The 18,555-nt window shown below is 42.2% G+C and overlaps 1 protein-coding gene across 1 annotated transcript in view; it reads left to right on the top strand.

Annotated features, from left to right (window-relative positions):
• zmym2 (zinc finger, MYM-type 2) overlaps positions 1–18,555 on the top strand; it is a 180,209-nt gene that overhangs the window by 6,045 nt on the left and 155,609 nt on the right. The window contains 1 exon segment of the mRNA XM_038817980.1: positions 15,390–16,469. Within this exon segment, the coding sequence (XP_038673908.1) occupies positions 15,404–16,469 (1,066 nt within the window). The 5' untranslated portion in view covers positions 15,390–15,403.

Below are 18,555 nucleotides of genomic sequence, written 5' to 3'. Positions count from 1 at the left end.
GAAATCCAGTGGTCTCAGTGCTGAACTCTGAGGAACTCCACTGTGTACCTTCCTTTTGTCTTTAAAAAATAATTCACTACTACTCTGCAACAACTTCACATCTACTCTGTCAGTATCCCTTTTACTCCATGGACATCAAATTTGCTGCAAGGTCTTTTATCTAATTCCTTTTCAATGTCCACATGCACCGCAGCAACTGCCTAGTCCAAATCAACTATCTCCATTAACTCATCAAGTTAAACATGGTTTGCCTTTCTCGAATCCCTGCTGGCTTTCCTTGAATTATTTCCGCATTGCCCAAGTGTCTTAATTTTGTCATTTCTCACCACCAAGATTAAACTGACTAGTCAGTAGCTGCTGGATTTATCCTTTCACCCTTTTTTAACAATTAAAAACAGAAAATGTTGGAAATACATAGCCTGGGACTATCTGGAGAGAGTTACAGAATTAACGTTGCGGTCAAGGACCTTTTTAAAGGAGAGAAATGTAATGGAGTTTAAGCAAATGAAAGGGGGAAGAGGAAGAAAAAAGATAGGATGGGAGTGATTAACTCAACATTTCATGGTACAAAAGGCCAAGGGAGGGTAATGGTCGCAGTTAAGTAACAAAAAAAATTCCCAGAGTGGGTGTGAATGGTGGAATAATGAATAACTGTGTGTCCGAAGACAAAAGCATTAAAAACAAGGTGGGGGAACTTTTCGCTGGCACCATCCTGGATATGTCACATCTGGGTTGTGATTTAACAACTTTTGGTATTGTTAGCCTTTCTGAAGCCTCACCTTTTATCAATTTTTAGCCCAGTCAGTATCCCAATTACCACCTTCACCAAGAATGTGTCGACATCTTCATCTTTGGTAAAGGCAGATGCAAAGTACTCATTCAACACCTCTGATATGCCTTTTACCTCCATGCATAGATCATGTTTTGATCCCTTGTGAGCATCACCCCTCCTCTTACTAGCCTAGTGGGCATCACCCCATCTCTTACTACTATTTTACTATTTATGTTCCTATCGAAGACTATGTGCCAGCCAGCTTAAGTCACTTCATGACTGTGGGATTTTCATATCTGTCTTTTAATATCTTTAATACTGTCTTTTTGGGATTGACTCAGTTTGAATACCTGTTGTAAAGCATTCTATATTCTAATAATGCTGTGGAAAACATAATGCTGTGTTTATGTCCTTTGATAGCAGTTTGCATATCATTATTTATCTTTTTATGTATTAACCCATCATATTGTCAGCATGGTAAATCATTGAAACCCCATCATTTGATCATTTTGTGCATCTGTAACTACATCTCCATAGTATTGTATTGATCTGGCTAGCCTATGGATGTTCAAAATTGCTCTCACTTCCAGTATTATCCAGTATTATCAGTACCTGGTATGATTTATTGCCTGGTTGCATGTATATCCATTGCCCTTCAATATTTTTGATCGCACCTGTTGATTTTCTGTTTTTTCATTTCTTTTCATTAAACATAACCGTGTTTGCATTTGTTAAGGACATGGCAGGTGGTAAATGCCAAGTTGTTCCAAATCCAGAAGGGAAACCTGCCCTCAACAGTGTTTTTGCAATTTGGTGTCATGTGAGGAAAGATTTGGAATCCAGAGAATGATGTCCCGGGTGATTTGTGATGATTTTAGATCAGTGAATGTTTATTAGGAAAATAAATAAACAATAATAAAGTAAACTAGAAGTACACTTAACAAAGACATGGAGATACACAGTATCACTAATTTAAACCGTTCCAAACAATCTTCACCATATCAGAGCTAAATCTCCCCCAATGGTTCCACAACATCTTATGGATTTAAAAAATTCAGCTACTATTACCATTTTTGAAAATATGTAGCCAACAAAAAATATTCCAATTTCCTAGATTTTCCTGATTTTTTTCATGTCACGACTATTTTCCTGACACATTCTAAAACAAAAACCTTCACTATATTTGTCACTTTGGTCACAAGGTTTCCATGTCTCAAAATACTTTCTGAAAATCTTTTGTTCTCAACCATTTTTTCCTCAAATTTGAGCAACAGTACCAACTTCCAAATTAGTTTAATGAAATGATGCATTTGGTGGTGTTGCAATGGCAGATGATGAGTACTTGTGTCTCTGCATAGTTCGTGTCTGTATTAATGATATAGCCCACATATCTTGGTGTCCTACAACTTAATCACCAAAGACTATGTTTAATCCTTATTAATCTGTGTTCCACTATATCCTAACATATACTGAAAGCTCATTACCATGGTATCCACTATATCATTGTATTCCATTCTTAATCCTCATAAGCATGCAATCAACAGTATCCATTTTGTATAATTTTTCCTCAATTTCTACTGCCCTTAATACTGTAATTCATTAACCCCTGATAATAGATCAAGTCTGGCAAGTGATTACTGCTTAATACTCTAAAGATTGATTCCTACACCAGGTTGATTTATAAACCCTATGGTAAACTTGAATTTCCCGTAATACTAATAACATATACTTGACCAACATGGAAAACTGCGCAGGAACCGCCAGATGCAATGAGGTGAGTGCATGCTGTAAAGGTGTCTTCAAGCTACATCAGAAAATAGTGTTTAAAAAGTTCCTGTTCAAAATAATTTCCAAGAAATACTAGATAAATTTAAGAATCCTTTGAGGTTAAATCATTTTTCTTTAAGGCTATGTGAGTCATTGAGATGACAGTTCTGATTATACCCTGTTTCAGACATTGTTCTGTAAACTCAAGAAATTGAAACAAGCAGAGGAAAGATTGTGAATGGAGAAGATTGTGTACCTTTCGATTATTTCTTGAAAAAAAAATCAGTTGAATTTTATCTAATTTTTGTTAGCTTAATAAAAGATGAATGTTAATAGTTTACACCTGTTAAAGATTCTAATCACTTAAGACTTCGAATAAGTTGCAGATTAAGGTAGATGGACAGTTTCCTTTCTCATTCTAATTTTATTTGTTAATTTCACTGAAACCAAACTGCTTCTTTGAGGGCAATTAATTGGAATAGGGAACCTCTGATCTGGATGCATCCTTATAAATCTTTTTTTTGTGCTTTTTCAAATATGTACCAGGCTGCAAGAGTAGCGTGGTCTAAAGATTGTTTACAGGTTTACCATGACTGCCCTGCTTTAGTGTTGCATTGAGTTCTTGAATCACAGATTTACCTTAATTTCATTGAATGGCAGGACAGGCCTGAATGGCTAAATGGTCTAATCCAGTTCTTGTCACTCACAAAATAAACAATGTGGATTAACTTTAACTTGTGATTTAGTGATTTGTGCATCTATTCTCGGATGTCTTTTTCCTGTCTCCCATTGACGTATTTATTAGCTGAACAGTATGTAGCTACCAAAATGCACCACAAGACATGACAATGAAGAATGCACCACAAGACTTGGGGTAGCACAGTGGTTAGCATTGTGGCTTCACAGCGGCAGTGTCCCAGGTTTGATTCCTGGCTGGGTCATTGTCTGTGCGGAGTCTGCATATTCTCCCCGTGTCTGCGTAGGTTTCCTCCGGGTGCTCCGGTTTCCTCCCACTCATCCCAAAAGACGTGATGTTAGGTAAATTGGACATTCTAAATTCTCTCTGTGTGTACCCAACCAGGTGCCGGAATGTGGTGACTATGGGCTTTTCACAGTAATTTCATTGCAATGTAAGCCTACTTGTGACAAATTATTTTTATTATTATTTAAAAAGACAATGGTAAAATTATCACCATCTTAAAGGGCAATCTAGTGGACTGTACAGAAACATGGACTTCATAAACTTTTGTGTTTCATGAATAAACCCAGATTTTGCTTGCAATGTTTTTCAATTCATTCTGAAATGCAGACCAGCTAGTTAGTGTTCAAAAAGCATTTCTAAGACACCTGTTACCTATCACTTCTGATTAGTCTCCTAAAGGAAGAACTTTAACATTAGTTAAGTGATTGGCCCATACTTTGTTTAAATCGGTGCTAATGTAAAACAGCTGCATTTGTCATCCACTTTGCAGGGGATTCAGCTCAAAGGTTCCATTTTCATCAAGGGCAGGTGGTGGATGAGGTAAAAAGCAACAATTAGTAGATGAAACCAGGCAGAGGACTACACAAAATTCAATTTAAAGGGTTCAAAATAATCTTTATTCGTGCCACAAGGCTTACATTAACTCTGCATGAAGTTACTGTGGAACTCCCCTCGTTGCCACACTCTGACACCTGATCGGGGACACGGAGGAAAAATTCAGAATGTTCAGTTCACCTTACAAGCACGTCTTTCGGGACAGCCAGTATCACAATCTCCAAGCTCCCTAGGGTCAGATTGGGAGAGTACCCCAAAGATGGGCTGGGGAGCCCCTCCCGGAGCTTTATAGGTAGGTTTGCACAGCAATTGCCCAAAAGTGCAAACTTTCCAAGGGCAATTGTCCTGCACTGGGAACCATCTAAAAATGTGATTTTTAAATTACAAACATTCTATGGTTCTGACAGGGTTGCACTAACAGTTAACCTGTAAACATATTAGAAGAATTAAAACCTCTTCTAATTCCTGGGTAACTATTGTACAGATTCAGATCGAATCCCCAATGGACTCCTTCCCCACCACCATGTGACATGAGTCTCCTCCAAACACAGGACTCTCTGCACCCTGCCCCTCGGCAACGTACAATTTTTCCCAATGCAAACTCCTATCCACTTACGGTAGATACTTGCACTTATCTTCTCCCAGGTCTGTCAACGATTGTTAAATTTCAATGGGACTTTTTAACCTACCTGGTTTATGGCAGCTAGTGGTGTTTTTTAAAAAAGTTGTCATGTGTCCTTCTCTTCAAGGGAGCTGGACTTCTTCAGTGCTGGATCCTGGGGGTGCTCCGCATTGTCTGGATCTCACCCGACCAGCTTTCCTTGATGTATATTTTAATTACGTAGACATGACTAAAGACACCGCTTCAGAGTATTGTAAACCGTGAGGGTGGTGATTGGCTTGAAGACGACATAGCCTTGTGGAATGGGCAGATACATGATAAGTGAAATTTAACATGGAGAAATACAGTGTGATACATTTTTCTTAGAAGATCAAGGAGAGGCACTTTCAACGAAAGGTTACAATTCAATGGGGAAGCTAAGGAACAGAATGTTGAAGGTGCAGGGCAGGTTGAGAAAGTTTGTGTAAAAAGCTTATGGGATACTGGGCTTTAAATTAGAGGCATAGAGTATGAAACAAGGAAGTTATAGGAATTAGGAGCAGAAATAGGCAATTTAGCCTTTTGAGCCTGCTCCGCCATTTAATCAAATCATGGCTGATCTCATCCTGTTCTCAAATCCACCACCCTGCCTGTTCCCATATCCGTTTAATCCATTTTAAAATCCGAAATATATCTATCTCCTTCTTGGAACCATTTACCAGCAACGGTGACTAGGGGCTTTTCACAGTAACTTCATTTGAAGCCTACTTGTGACAATAAGCGAGTTTCATTTCATGAATGACTTAGACTCCACCGCACTATGGGGCAGCAAGTTCCAGCCTCTGCAAGTAGTTCCTCTTCATCTCTGTTTTATATCTACCACCTTTCAACCTATATATGTGACCTCTTGTTCCATAAGGGGGAACATTTGGTCTACGATTACTTTATCAATCCTTTTTTAGTATTTTATATACCTCGATCAGTTTCCTTCTCATCCTTCTAAACCCCAGCGGCTATAAGCCCAAGTGTTCAATCTCTCCTTGTATCTCGACCCTCGCATCCCAGAATCAGTCTCGTGAAACTTCTCTGAACTACGTGGTCTCAACAACACTCTATACAATTGCAACAGCACTTCTCTACTTTTATATTCTAGACTTTTTGCAATAAACGCTAAAATTCCAGTTGCCTTTTTTGTACATGGCACTTCTAAAGGATTGGTTTGAACGCTACTAGATGTCTGTGTCCAATTCTGTGACCGCATTTTGGGGATGTGAAGGCTTGAGAGGGTGTAGAAAAGATTTGAGAATGGTTCTAGGGATGAGGGACTTGAGTTACATCAGTTGATTGAATAAGTTGGAGTATTCTCTTCAGAGAAGAAAAGATTGAGAGGAGAGTTGATAGGGTTTTAAAATCAAGAGAGTATCGGCCGAGTAGACGGAGGAACTATTCCCTTGGGGAGAGGGATTGAGAACCAGAGAACACAGATTTACGTTGGTAGACAAAAGTAGCAAGGTTGACGGGAAAAATATTTTTTGTGCAGTGAATGGTTATTGTTTGCAATGCGCTGCCTGTGAGGGTGGAGGAATTATGGTTTTCAAGATGGAATTGGATAAGCATCAAAAGATAAACTGGCAGGGTTTTGGGCAACGGATAAGGGAATGGAACTTGTTGAATTGCTCTTGCTGAGAGTCGGCACAGGCAATATTTAAAATTGAAATCCACTTTAGCGTCAACATCTGCAGACTTGACTAGCTGACGCTTGTATAGTTGCGGATTCCACATTAAAACATAAGAATTTTTGTACATTTTTGAGTGCAATGTTGTGACATTTGTAGAATTTTTTTTGAGACATTCGCAGTAACTGTCTCCATTGTTCCTCAGTTGTGACCGCACAAGGCATTTCAGCAGCAGAACCATGGCAGCAGAATCTATTACTGTCTGTGTGTAATTCTTAGGATTTTTCCCATCACCCTCCAATACCTCAATTATATTTTTGAAAGGTCCCAATATGGGTGATTATCTATCAAAGGGTCAGCTTTGTATCCATACCAGAAACTGTTAAATATCTTTAATTATCAGGCTGTTTAAAACTTCGAAAAAGATTAACATCAAAACTTTGGTTCACAGATCTCCTGTCCTGAGTACAGTTAATATAGTAAGAGTAAATATCAGCAGCTACTCGTCTCTCTCTCGTTGGTCATGAGCAAAACCTAATCAAACTAAGGTGTTAACCCGTAATTCAAATGTTTATCTTGTACAATCCTTAATAGTTTTAACACTGGATAATGATCCAAATATTGATGCAGTTCTTTTCACTGCTTGCACATATGGAGAATAGTAGATACCGAAAAGTAATTACAAAGTGGTAATTTAATGAGAAATTCAGGTGGTGTCTTGAACTGAGAATGAAGCTGAAATTTCCATTTGACCTTGAATAATTTCCATTATTTAATGATGTAAATTCCCTTTGTATTATAGAAATACATAAAATTTAGTATATATTACTTTATTATATGCCAGCGCAAAACCATGCAATCACCATATGTTGATTGGATGTTGTGATGGTGTATATTATTTACACAAGGGAATTAATTGACGACTTGCAAAAATTATTCAACTGTTCGCAGTTAAAGTGTGGACGGTACATCATTTATCAGCTTCAGATAGATTCATGAAGTGTAGAAAGCCATCGCCTTGATGCATACAGTTCCTAATTCAGGGATAACTAGGGTCATGAAGAGGACTGTGTACAATAAAAAAAACTTGTAAAAATAATTATAACCTGCTTGAAATGATTTATATTTCCTTCAGTGTTCTGTACATTAGTTCAGGATTGTCTAACCTATTGTCATAGTGATAATATCTGTGGGCTACGTATGATTAAAGCACTTTCTGGTCTCATAGAATACTGAGTAAGCCTCTTGAACATTTTATTTTCTTATAAAAAGTTTCCACATGTGTTTAGAAATGCATTCAGAAGCTTATAAGCCTTGTGAATCTTGATAATACTGTGTGCCATGTTTTATACTTTAAAAATTCAGCCGCTCAAAACTAAAACTCTGACTCCTTGCATTGAAAACTCAAGCACCATCATGGCCCTGGCTACTTTGTCTGTGGTGTTTTCTCTCTGCAAGATTTGTTTGTTATAGTCTAGAGGGCACAGTCTCAGAATAAAGGGGTACCAATGTAAGACTCAGATGAGGAGGAATTGGTTCTCTGAGGGTTGTCTTTGGAACTCCTTGCCACAGAGAGCTGTGGGGGAAGAGTCTTTGTGCATATTTAAGGCTGTGATGGATATATATTCTTGATCAGTAAGGGAATCGAGAGTTATGAGGATATGGCAGGAAAGTGGGCATGAGGAATGTTGGACCAGCCATGATTCTTATTGAAAGACGGAGCAGGCTCGAGGGGGCGAACAGCCTACTGCTGTTCCTATTTGTATGGTCTCACTTGATGAAACAGTACCCCTCCACGTTGAACTTCACCTGGAGAAAGCACTTGAGGGTAGTAAGGCATAAAATGTACTCTGGGTGGGGGTCTTCAGTGCCCATTACCATGTTCCTTGAGAAAACCAGGGGGGGGGCGAACACACAGCACTGTGTTGTGCGGTCCTACCACTGTGCTGAATGGAATAGACTCCGGACAGATCTCGTAGTTTAAAACTGGGCATCAATGAGGTGCTGGGCCATCACCAACAGCAGAATTGTATGTAACCACAATCTGTAATCTGATGGCATGACATGTTTTTCACTCTGCCATTGCCATCTACACCTTCCAAACCTGCAACACCTGGAAACCGGGACAACAGATGTGTGGGAACATGATCACCATCAAATGGTCTTTCCAAATTCTGGAACACCCTCCCTAAGCACTGTGGATGTTTGTACCTACAATCACATGGAATGCAGCAGGTGACTCATCACCACCACCACCACCTCAAGTACAATGAATACTGGTCTTGTGACCAGTGAGGATCACATCCCAAGCGAATGTCTTTGAAAAAGAAGCATGCTCTTTATCTTAATAAATGCTTTTTGATTTCACTCCTCACACGGCCCAACTTAGATGATGCCGCCTTGTTCAGGATTTTGTCTTTTCCCCCTCTAAATCCAATCTATTTTCATATCTGCTTTTTCCCAATCCATAAATCAAGTTAAGGAGAGTTGTTGTGACATTCACCAAGATCCCAGATAAATCTGCTGCTTCCCTGCATTGTTACGAGTGCTTATTTCCAGCAACTTGTCCGTTCCAAACCTTTTTGTCCTGTGAGTGCAGGGAAAAGTCTTATTAACAGTGCAGACTGCGAGATGTCCCTCACCAGTGTGATTTGGAGCAATCATTCTTCAAATAGGACATTGAGAAGAAGGGCTGGAAAAATTCTGCTCATGTCTTAATTAGCTCTACAGCAGAATTTATCTTACTGCCTATAGCAAATTCCCCTTGTTCAGGCTGAAGCTCCTTTATAGAATTAAACATTTTGTACATGGAATCTTAATTAAATATTATTTAAAATAATTGACCTATGGTGACAAAACTGATGTACATATGAACACTATCTCCAATACAACATAAGGCTCATTTCAGTGAACTTCCATACCCTTGCCCTATTTTATTGGTAGAATTCTTATACATTTCTTGTCTAAAACACATTCCTGTGTATTAAATAATCTAATAGCCGGTTGTGAGCCTCAGGAGATGTTTACTTTCACATTATGGTAAAGTACTTCAGGGTCAGCATATATACACTGCTAAAATAATTTTCTGCATCTTCCCTAAAGCCTTCACATCCTTCCTAAAGCGTGGTGCCGAGAATTGGACACACTATTCCAGTTGAAGCCAAACTAATGTTTTAGAAAAGTTCCCCATAACATCCTTCCTTGCTTTTGCATTCTATGTCTCTATAGAACTCAGGATCCCATCTGGTTTATTTACAAATTTCTCAACTCATCCTGCCACCTTCAACAGATGATGCACTACCTGTATTAACCGCAGGCCTCTCTGCTCTGGGCTCACTTTTAAATTGTTGCCTTTATTTTGTATTCTTCCCCCACCCCTACCAAAAATGTATCACTTCACACTTCTTTTTTTTATAATTTTAGTTTCACCAATTCATTTCTTCCAATTAAGGAGCAATTTAGGGAGGCCAATCCACCTACCCTGCACATCTTTGGGTTGTGGGGGCCAAACTCAAGTGAACATGGGGAGAATGTGCAAACTCCACACGTACAGTGACCCAGGGCCAGGACCTCGGTGCCGTGAGGCAGCAGTGCCATCATACTGCCCTCACTTCACACTTCTACATTAAAATTCATCTGTCACATATTCGCCCATTCCACTTTGACATCCTCTTGAAGTCTGTCTTATCCTCCTCACTGTTCGCAATATTGCTAAGCGTCATGCAAATCTTGATTTTATGCCCAACACACCAAAGCAATGGTCCTAATGCTGATCTCTGGGAAACCCACTATATATCTTCCTCCAATATGAAAAACAACCATTCATCACTACTGTTTCCCGTCTCTGAACCAACTTCAAATCTGTGGTGCCATTGTCCCTTTTATTTAATTGGCTTCAAATTTGCAGAAAACTTGTTACATGGCCCTTCATCAAATGCCTCTTGAAAGTCCTTATCCATTAACCAATTATCCTCATTATCCCTCTCTTACCATCTCCAACAAAAACTGAAGTAAGTTTGTTGAAAACCATTTGGCCGTAACAAACCTGTGTTGGGTTTCTTGAATTAATCCAAATTTGCCCCAAGTGACTTAATATCCTGGACTTTTGATTCTAAAAGCTTTCCTGCCAGCCAGGTTAAACTGACTGACCTGTAGTTGCTGGGTGTATTCTTGTATCCATTTTTGAACAAAAATACAACATTTACAATTCTCCAGTCCTCTGACACTACCCTGTATCGAGGGAAGATTACGGCCAGTGCCTCTGCACTTTCTATCCTTATTTCCCTTTGTATCCTCAGATGTATTTGATAGATATTTTCAAGGTATTAAGGGAAACTGTAAAGAGGTTCCTGGGAGTGACTATTTTTGTTTTGTGAGGAGTTTTGAACTTGGGGATACCTTCATACAATTTTAGCTGGGTCTTAGGGGTGTGCAGTCAGGAGACATTCTACAGGGAAATGGTGATAGAAGTTTGGAACTATCTTCCACAAATGGAATTAGAAACTGGGTCAATTTCTATTTTAAATCTGAGATTGCAACATTTATTTTTAATTTCGGAATATAGGGTAAAGGTGGGTACCTGGGGTTTACTCCTAGATCAGCCACAATACCATTGATTGACAAAACCAACTCGAGAGGCAAAGTGGCTCCTGAGTATTCATCTTGTGGTTAAAAGTCTATTGTAACAGATGTTAAAGTTAATTGTCATTTAAAAAGTTTCCTGTTTAAACTAAAACCAATATGCGTAAACTAATAAACTTTTTTATTATCTTTGGTCACAAGTCTGTGCCATGGAGATTAAAAAGTCTCGATTATTTTTACCATTATTTGATTTGATTTATTATTGTCACATATGTTAGTATACAGTGAAAAGTATTGTTTCTTGCATGTTGTACAAAACAGTACATGGGGAAGGAGGGAGCAACTGCAGAATATAATGTTACAGTTATAGCAAGGTGTAGAGAAAAGATCAACTTAATACGAGGTAGGTCCATTCAAAAGTCTGAGTTTAAAACATTTAGAATGAAGTTTTAGAAGCATATAACGAGAGTAAAAGATAGAATTAGAGGGTATGCTGGGCACAGCTTGCAAAAAGTCGCCTCACTCTGGTGCCATCTTGGATGATAAGTACTAACCAACATATTTGGTGCTTTGATCTAGACTTCATCCACCAATGAGGCTGCAAATCCAAGAACAGCCCATTGCAAACCTTTAGACTCTCATATTTCACGTTTCTTGACTTTGTGAATAAAGTGGTCAGGGCCTGCTGACCTTTTTTTTAAAAAAAATAATTTTTATTGAAAAATTTTGAATTTATACAACAACAACGAACCATAATAAAATACCAAAAATAATAATAATATTAGCAATCATAAACATTCGCCCCACCTCCATGAACAACACAGCATTTTTACCACAAGGCAAATTAACACAATATTAAGTTACATAATAGAAACTACAATAAGGAACACCCCCCCCCCCCCCCCCCCCCCCCCCCTCCTTACAACCCCCCCACCCCCACTCCCCGGGTTGCTGCTGCTATTGACCAATATACCTACCTTTGAGCCAGGAAGTCCAGAAAAGGCTGCCATCGTTTATAGAACACTTGTATTGATCCTCTCAGGGCAAATTTGACCCTTTCCAATTTTATAAATCCTGCTATGTCACTGATCCAGGTCTCCACACTTGGGGGCCTCGCATCCTTCCACTGCAGCAAGATCCTTCGTCGGGCTACTAGGGACGCAAAGGCCAGGACACCGGCCTCTTTCGCCTCCTGCACTCCCGGCTCTACCGCAACTCCAAAAATCGCGAGTCCCCACCCTGGTTGACCCTGGATCCAACCACCCTCTACGCCGTCCCCGCCACCCCCTTCCAGAATTCTTCCAGTGCTGGGCATGCCCAGAACATATGGGCGTGGTTCGCTGGACTCCCCGAACATCTGGTGCACCTGTCCTCACCCCCAAAGAACCTACTCGTCCTAGTCCCGGACATGTGGGCCCGGTGCAGCACCTTAAATTGGATGAGACTAAGACTCTCACATGAGGAGTAAGTTGACTCTCCCCAAGGCATCTGCCCAAGTTCCGTCCTCTATATGCTCCCCGAGTTCCTCCTCCCATTTAGCCTTCGACTCCTCCACCTCCTGCATTACCTTATAGATGTCAGACACCTTCCCCTCTCCGACCCACACCCCCGAAAGCACTCTGTCCATCGTCCCCCGCGAGGGCAGAGGGTACCTGTCGCCTAGCAAGCGCCTTTACCTGCAAGTATCTGAACATGTTCCCTTGGAGAAGTCCAAATTTATCTTCCAGTTCCCCCAGGCCCGCAAACCTCCCGCCAATAAACAGGTCCCTCAATTTACTGATGCCCACCCTTTGCCACCCCCTAAATCCCCCATCCCTGTTCCCTGGGATGAACCGATGATTGCCACCCAATGGAGCCTCCATCGAGCCCCCTGTTTCCCCCCAATGCCGTCTCCACTGTCCCCAGGTTCTTAGGGTCGCCGCCACCGGGCTCGTGGTAAACCTCTTAGGGGAGAGCGGCACCGTTACCATGGCCCTCAGGCTCGTACCTCTACATGACGCCATCTCCATTCTTTTCCACGCCGCCCCTCCCCCCTCCATCACCCATTTACACACCATTGACACATTGGCCGCCCAATAGTACCCCAGAAGGTTGGGCAGCGCCAGCCCGCCTCCACCCCTCCCTAGCTCCAGGAACACCCTCTTCACTCTCGGAGTCCCATGTGCCCACACAAAGCTCAAAATACTGCTAATCACTCTCCTAAAGAAGGCCCTGGGGATAAAGATGGGCAGGCACTGAAAGAGGAACAAGAACCTTGGAAGCACCGTCATTTTGACGGACTGCACCCTCCCCGCCAACGACAATAGCAGCATGTCCCACCTCTTGAACTCCTCCATCTGATCTACAAGTCTGGTGAAATTATGCTTGTGAAGAGTCCCCCAGTCCCTGGCCACCTGCACCCCCAGGTACCTAAAGCTCTCCCCTGCCCGCCTAAGCGGGAGCCTACCAATTCCTTCCTCCTGGTCTCCAGGGTGCACCACAAACACCTCACTCTTGCCTAAATTTAGTTTATAACCTGAAAAGGTCCCAAACTCAGCTAGCAGCTCCATCACCCCCGGCATCCCTCCCACCGGGTCCGCCACATACAGTAACAGGTCATCGGCAATCAACGACACCCTATGTTCCTCCCCACCTCGCACCAAACCTCTCCACCTCTCTGAATCCCTAAACGCCATCGCCAGCGGCTTGATTGCCAATGCAAACAACAAGGGGGACAGGGGGCAACCCTGCCTGGTCCCTCGGTAAAGCCGGAAGTACTCCGACCTCCTCCCATTCGTGACAACGCACACCATCGGGACCTCTTATAGCAGCCGTACCTATCTAATGAACCCTTCACCAAATCCAAACCTCCCCAACACCTCCCATAAGTACCCCCACTCCACTTTATCGAAGGCCTTCTCCGCATCCAGTGCCACCACTATCTCTGCCTCCCCCTCAATCGCCGGCATCATGATGACATTCAACAATCTCCGCACATTCGTGTTCAGCTGCCTTCCCTTCACAAAACCTGTCTGGTCCTCGTGTACAACCCCTGGCAGACAGTCCTCTATCCTGGTGGCCAGGATTTTTGCCAGCACCGTGGCATCTATGTTGAGGAGAGATATGGGCCTGTATGAACCACACTGCTGGGGGTCCTTGTCCCTCTTAAAATTAACGAGATCAGCGCCCGCGACATCGTCGGGGGCAAAGTTCCCCCTTCCCACGCTTCATTAAGTGTCCGCACCAAGGGGCCCACTAGGTCCACAAACTTTTTATAAAATTCCACCGGGAACCCATCCGGCCCCAGTGCCTTCCCTGACTGCATCTGCCCGATCCCCTTAACTAGCTCCTCCAGCTCAATCGGCGCACCCACCCCCTCCACCTGCTCCTCCTGCAGCTTCGGGAAAGAAAGCCCGTCGAGGAACCTCTCCATTCCCCTCCTCTCCCCCGTTGGCTCCGAACGGTACAGTTCCCTGTAAAAGTCCTTGAAGACCTCATTCACCTCTACTCCCTTCCGCACCACATTCCCACTCTTGTCTCTCACTCCAGCAATTTCCTTAGCCGCATCCCGCTTGCAGAGCTGATGAGCCAGCATCCTACTCGCCTTTTCACCATGTTCGTACACTGCCCCTTGTGTCTTCCTCCACTGTGCCTCCGCCTTTCTAGTGGAGGGCCTGCTGACCTAACATGCAGTATTTATTCGTTATTCTGGTGGGAAAAGACATTTCGAAGAAGTTTACATCTGTAAACATGCAGTCCCTTCCCACCTAATGTTTCTTTTCCAAAATGTTTGTCTAATTCAAGAGGAAATATTTTCTCTAGATTATTGGTTCGATTACTGTAATTGAGAGAAATACCACTGTTCATTCACACCTCCCTCCACCTAACACCCTTTGCTTTTGGCTTGTTCTAATGTTTTATTCGCTGTGCAATTAAACTGATATCGGGCTTGGTTTGTTTCGACGAGAAATGCAACAATTTCCTATAGCCGAAACACACACTTATTTCTCTTCTAGTTATTGCCTCTATTTATGCGTAGCAATCAAAATTTTGCTGTACATTTTGCACTGTCCCAGTCTGCAGTGCCACACATTTATTATGTGCATTACCATTCCAATAACATGGTATTAAAATTTATTTTTTACCATTGCATCCTTGGGAATTTTGTTCAGAAAAAGTAACATTCAATATTTTGGAATATGTGTAAATGTATAAGCTACTTTTTAGTGCTTATAAGAAAAAAATACATACTCTATTGTTTCACAATTTGTGATGTATAGATACGTTAACTTTTGCCTGATAACGTGGCTCAATAGAAATACAAACTTCTTCATTCGCAAACAAAATTTCACTTTTCCGGACTAGGGAGACATGACTGGGTTGCGAGTCCAGTCATTTAAGTTTTTGAATCAAGCTATTGCTTAACCTTTAATATTTACGATAATACAAGTAATTCTTTCTTTTTTTTTAATACAGCTGATATTTGAGCCATGAATGTTGGAAGTAATGAAGCTATAGGTATGAGCTCAGCACCAGAAGACCAATGCATTGAACAACAAAAATACTTGGGAGTTGGCGGAGGAATACATGATGATCTCAATATGTCCACTGCAATCTCAAATGCAGCTGCAACTTTTGGCTCACAAAATTTGAGCAATCATCTTGAAACTAACTCTGATAACTCCTGTTGGAAGCCTGCAGAAGGCAATTTAACCGGTTCCCAGAATGAGGAGGATGACGATGATGTTGTTTTTGTTGAACCTTCCTTTTCTGCAAATTGTCCTGCAACCACCAGAGTAGATAGAACCATTGCCTCACTTGCAGTGTTTCAAAATCCAGAATCTATAGGAAATGAAATGAATATATCATTGCCACCATTAGGAAAAGATTCTGTATCTCCAGTGGAGCCCATTATAATTGACGATGAGGAAGAAGGAAACGCTGAGCCAGGAAAAGTTACCACCATTGCCACATCTGGAAGATGTACTAAAAGAAATGGATTCAATGAACCAACCATGGATTTTTCACCTGACTTGGACAACCAAAAAGTTGGTTTCCATAATATTGCAGTGCAGTACGTAGATAATCAGGGTTTATTTTGTCCTCCAAATTTGGAGGATAACAATTTAAATTGGGAAAGCAGAACAGGAATAAAGGAAGTTGATTTGAATGAATGTCACCCTTTGCAACCAGAAATGCTTTCAGATTCCAGGAGAGGTAATACTTTGCGAGCAAATGGAGGAGAAGCATTAAATCAGGGTATAAGTACTGAACCAGACTCTGAGATACAAATAACTTGTGTCACCACATTAGATGCTAGTTCAAAGCCAGTCATAAATGAAGCACCAGCGCAATGTTCTGGGGGAACGGATTTGGATTTAATGATTTGCAATGTAACCTCTCTTCAAGATCAGAAATTTGAAGTTGTAGATGAGGGAGTACAGAAACGAGCTTTTCAATATGACATAGGAGCTTCTAACTCTGATGACATGGATGGTGCTGGAGATGGATTTCTAAATGGAGAATCAGTGCTTTTGACGTCACCACACAAAATTGGTGAGTACTTTTTAAAAGTAAATGTGTCCATAAGTGAGTGAATCATGATTGCATGAATCTGTAACCACACTTTATTAACAATTGATAACAGAGATGCTCCATAATTTTAAAAATTATGGTTGAGTCTCATGTTAATGCACCTAGGAAGTCAAAATGAAAAGGAATATTCAGGATATACAGGGTGGGAAGATGGTGGTTAATTCCACCCAGCTAGGGACAAATTGGTGGTAATGGGAGGTGAGGGTGCAGGAGTGAGGTCAACAGATGAGAATGGGAGCTGGTTGGGGGGAGGGGGGGACAGTTGTGGGGTGCAGGGAAGTGTTGAATGTCACAGCAGTGGTGCTGGCTTTTGGGGATGTTTTGGACTTGGGGGAATAATGAACCATGTGGGTTTTATGAGGCCATTAATAGTTTAGTGATGGCGCATGGCATTCTGTTGGTGTCAATCTACTGATAAAGTGGCAAACAGGGAGAAGTTGTTAGTTCTGTAGTATTGCAAAGAAGTAGATGGGGACATGGCTTGTCCAGAGCGTGGGAGCAAGTCGAAACAGTTTGCTGTGTGTAGTCCCCCGTTATACCGCGCTCCGCAATACCGCGGTTCGCGATATACCGCGGGGGGGCTTATGGACCCCAACTGTCAGTTGTGTCAATTTCAGCGGCCGGCTCACTTTGATCCGGAGAGGGAAGCTGCTCTCTCACTGAAACAATCAGCCGGCCGCTGAAATTGACACTGCCGGCTGCTCTCTCCCTCCAATCCAACTTTTAAGTTTTAATGTTTCTGATTGGAGGGAGAGAGCAGCGGGCAGTGTCAATTTCAGCGGCCAGCTCACTTTGATCCGGAGAGGGAAGCTGCTCTCTCACTGAAACAATCAGCCGGCCGCTGAAATTGACACTGCCGGCTGCGCTCTCCCTCCAATCCAACTTTTAAGTTTTAATGTTTCTGATTGGAGGGAGAGAGCAGCCGGCAGTGTCAATTTCAGCGGCCGGCTGATTCCTTCAGTGAGAGAGCAGCTTCCCTCTCCGGTTCAAAGTGAGCTGGCCGCTGAAACTGACACTGCCGGCTGCTCTCTCCCTCCAATCAGAAACATTAAAACTTAAAAGTTGGATTGGAGGGGGAGAGCAGCAGGCAGTGTCAATTTCAGCGGCCGGCTGATTGTTTCAGTGAGAGAGCAGCTTCCCTCTCCGGATCAAAGTGAGCCGGCCGCTGAAATTGACACTGTTTTAATTAGATCCACGATGGGGGTTTTAAATTTATTTAAAAATCTATGCTGGCGCTTCCCAGTGTGAGTCTACGGGGGTCTGACCTCTTTCCCCCCGCCCCCCCGTAGACTCTCAATGGGAAGCGCTAGCATAGATTTTTAAATAAATTTAAAACCCCCATCGTGTATATCCGCGGCTCGGTTGCAACGCGGGTGGCTGTCTTGGACCCCAACACCCGCGTTATAAAGGGGGACTACTGTATAAAAGAAATGTGGCCGCACTGCGCAAGCGCATAGTCTTGCGCATGCACACTGATGATCGGGCACGTGTGCGCAGTGCGGCCACATTTTTGTTATCGGTTCCTGGCCGTTTTGAATTCCTCTAGCTGCCATGGTGGGATTTGAACCCGTGACCCCAAAGCATTAGCTTGGTGCTCTGGATTACTACAGTGATATTATCAGCACGCGCATCTCTCCATTTTGAAAGACAATTGAGCAGAAACTATCCAAAGCTGACAATGATACTGATGTAATAATCTTTAGTGTCACAACAAGGCTTACATTAACTCTGCAATGAAGTTACTGTGAAAATTCCCTAGTCGCCACGCTACGGCGCCTGCTCGGGTGCACACAGAATACAGAATGTCCAATTCACCTAACAAGCACGTTTTTCTGGACTTGCCGGTCAAAACCGGAGCACCTGGAGGAAACCCACGCAGACACGGAGAGAATGTGCAGACTCAGCACAGAGGCTGACCCAAGCTGAAAATCGAACCTGGGATGCTGACGCTGTAAAGCAACAGTGCTAACCATTGCTGTGCTATCCTGTAATGGTATCCATCAACTGACAATCTTTATAGGACTGAATTGACTCCCTGGTTGACTGA

This window comes from Scyliorhinus canicula, chromosome 14 (assembly GCF_902713615.1).
Source record: "Scyliorhinus canicula chromosome 14, sScyCan1.1, whole genome shotgun sequence".
NCBI lineage: Eukaryota > Metazoa > Chordata > Chondrichthyes > Carcharhiniformes > Scyliorhinidae > Scyliorhinus > Scyliorhinus canicula.
Note: the sequence above shows the minus strand (reverse complement) of the source record. Positions and strands in the feature narration are given on the sequence as shown.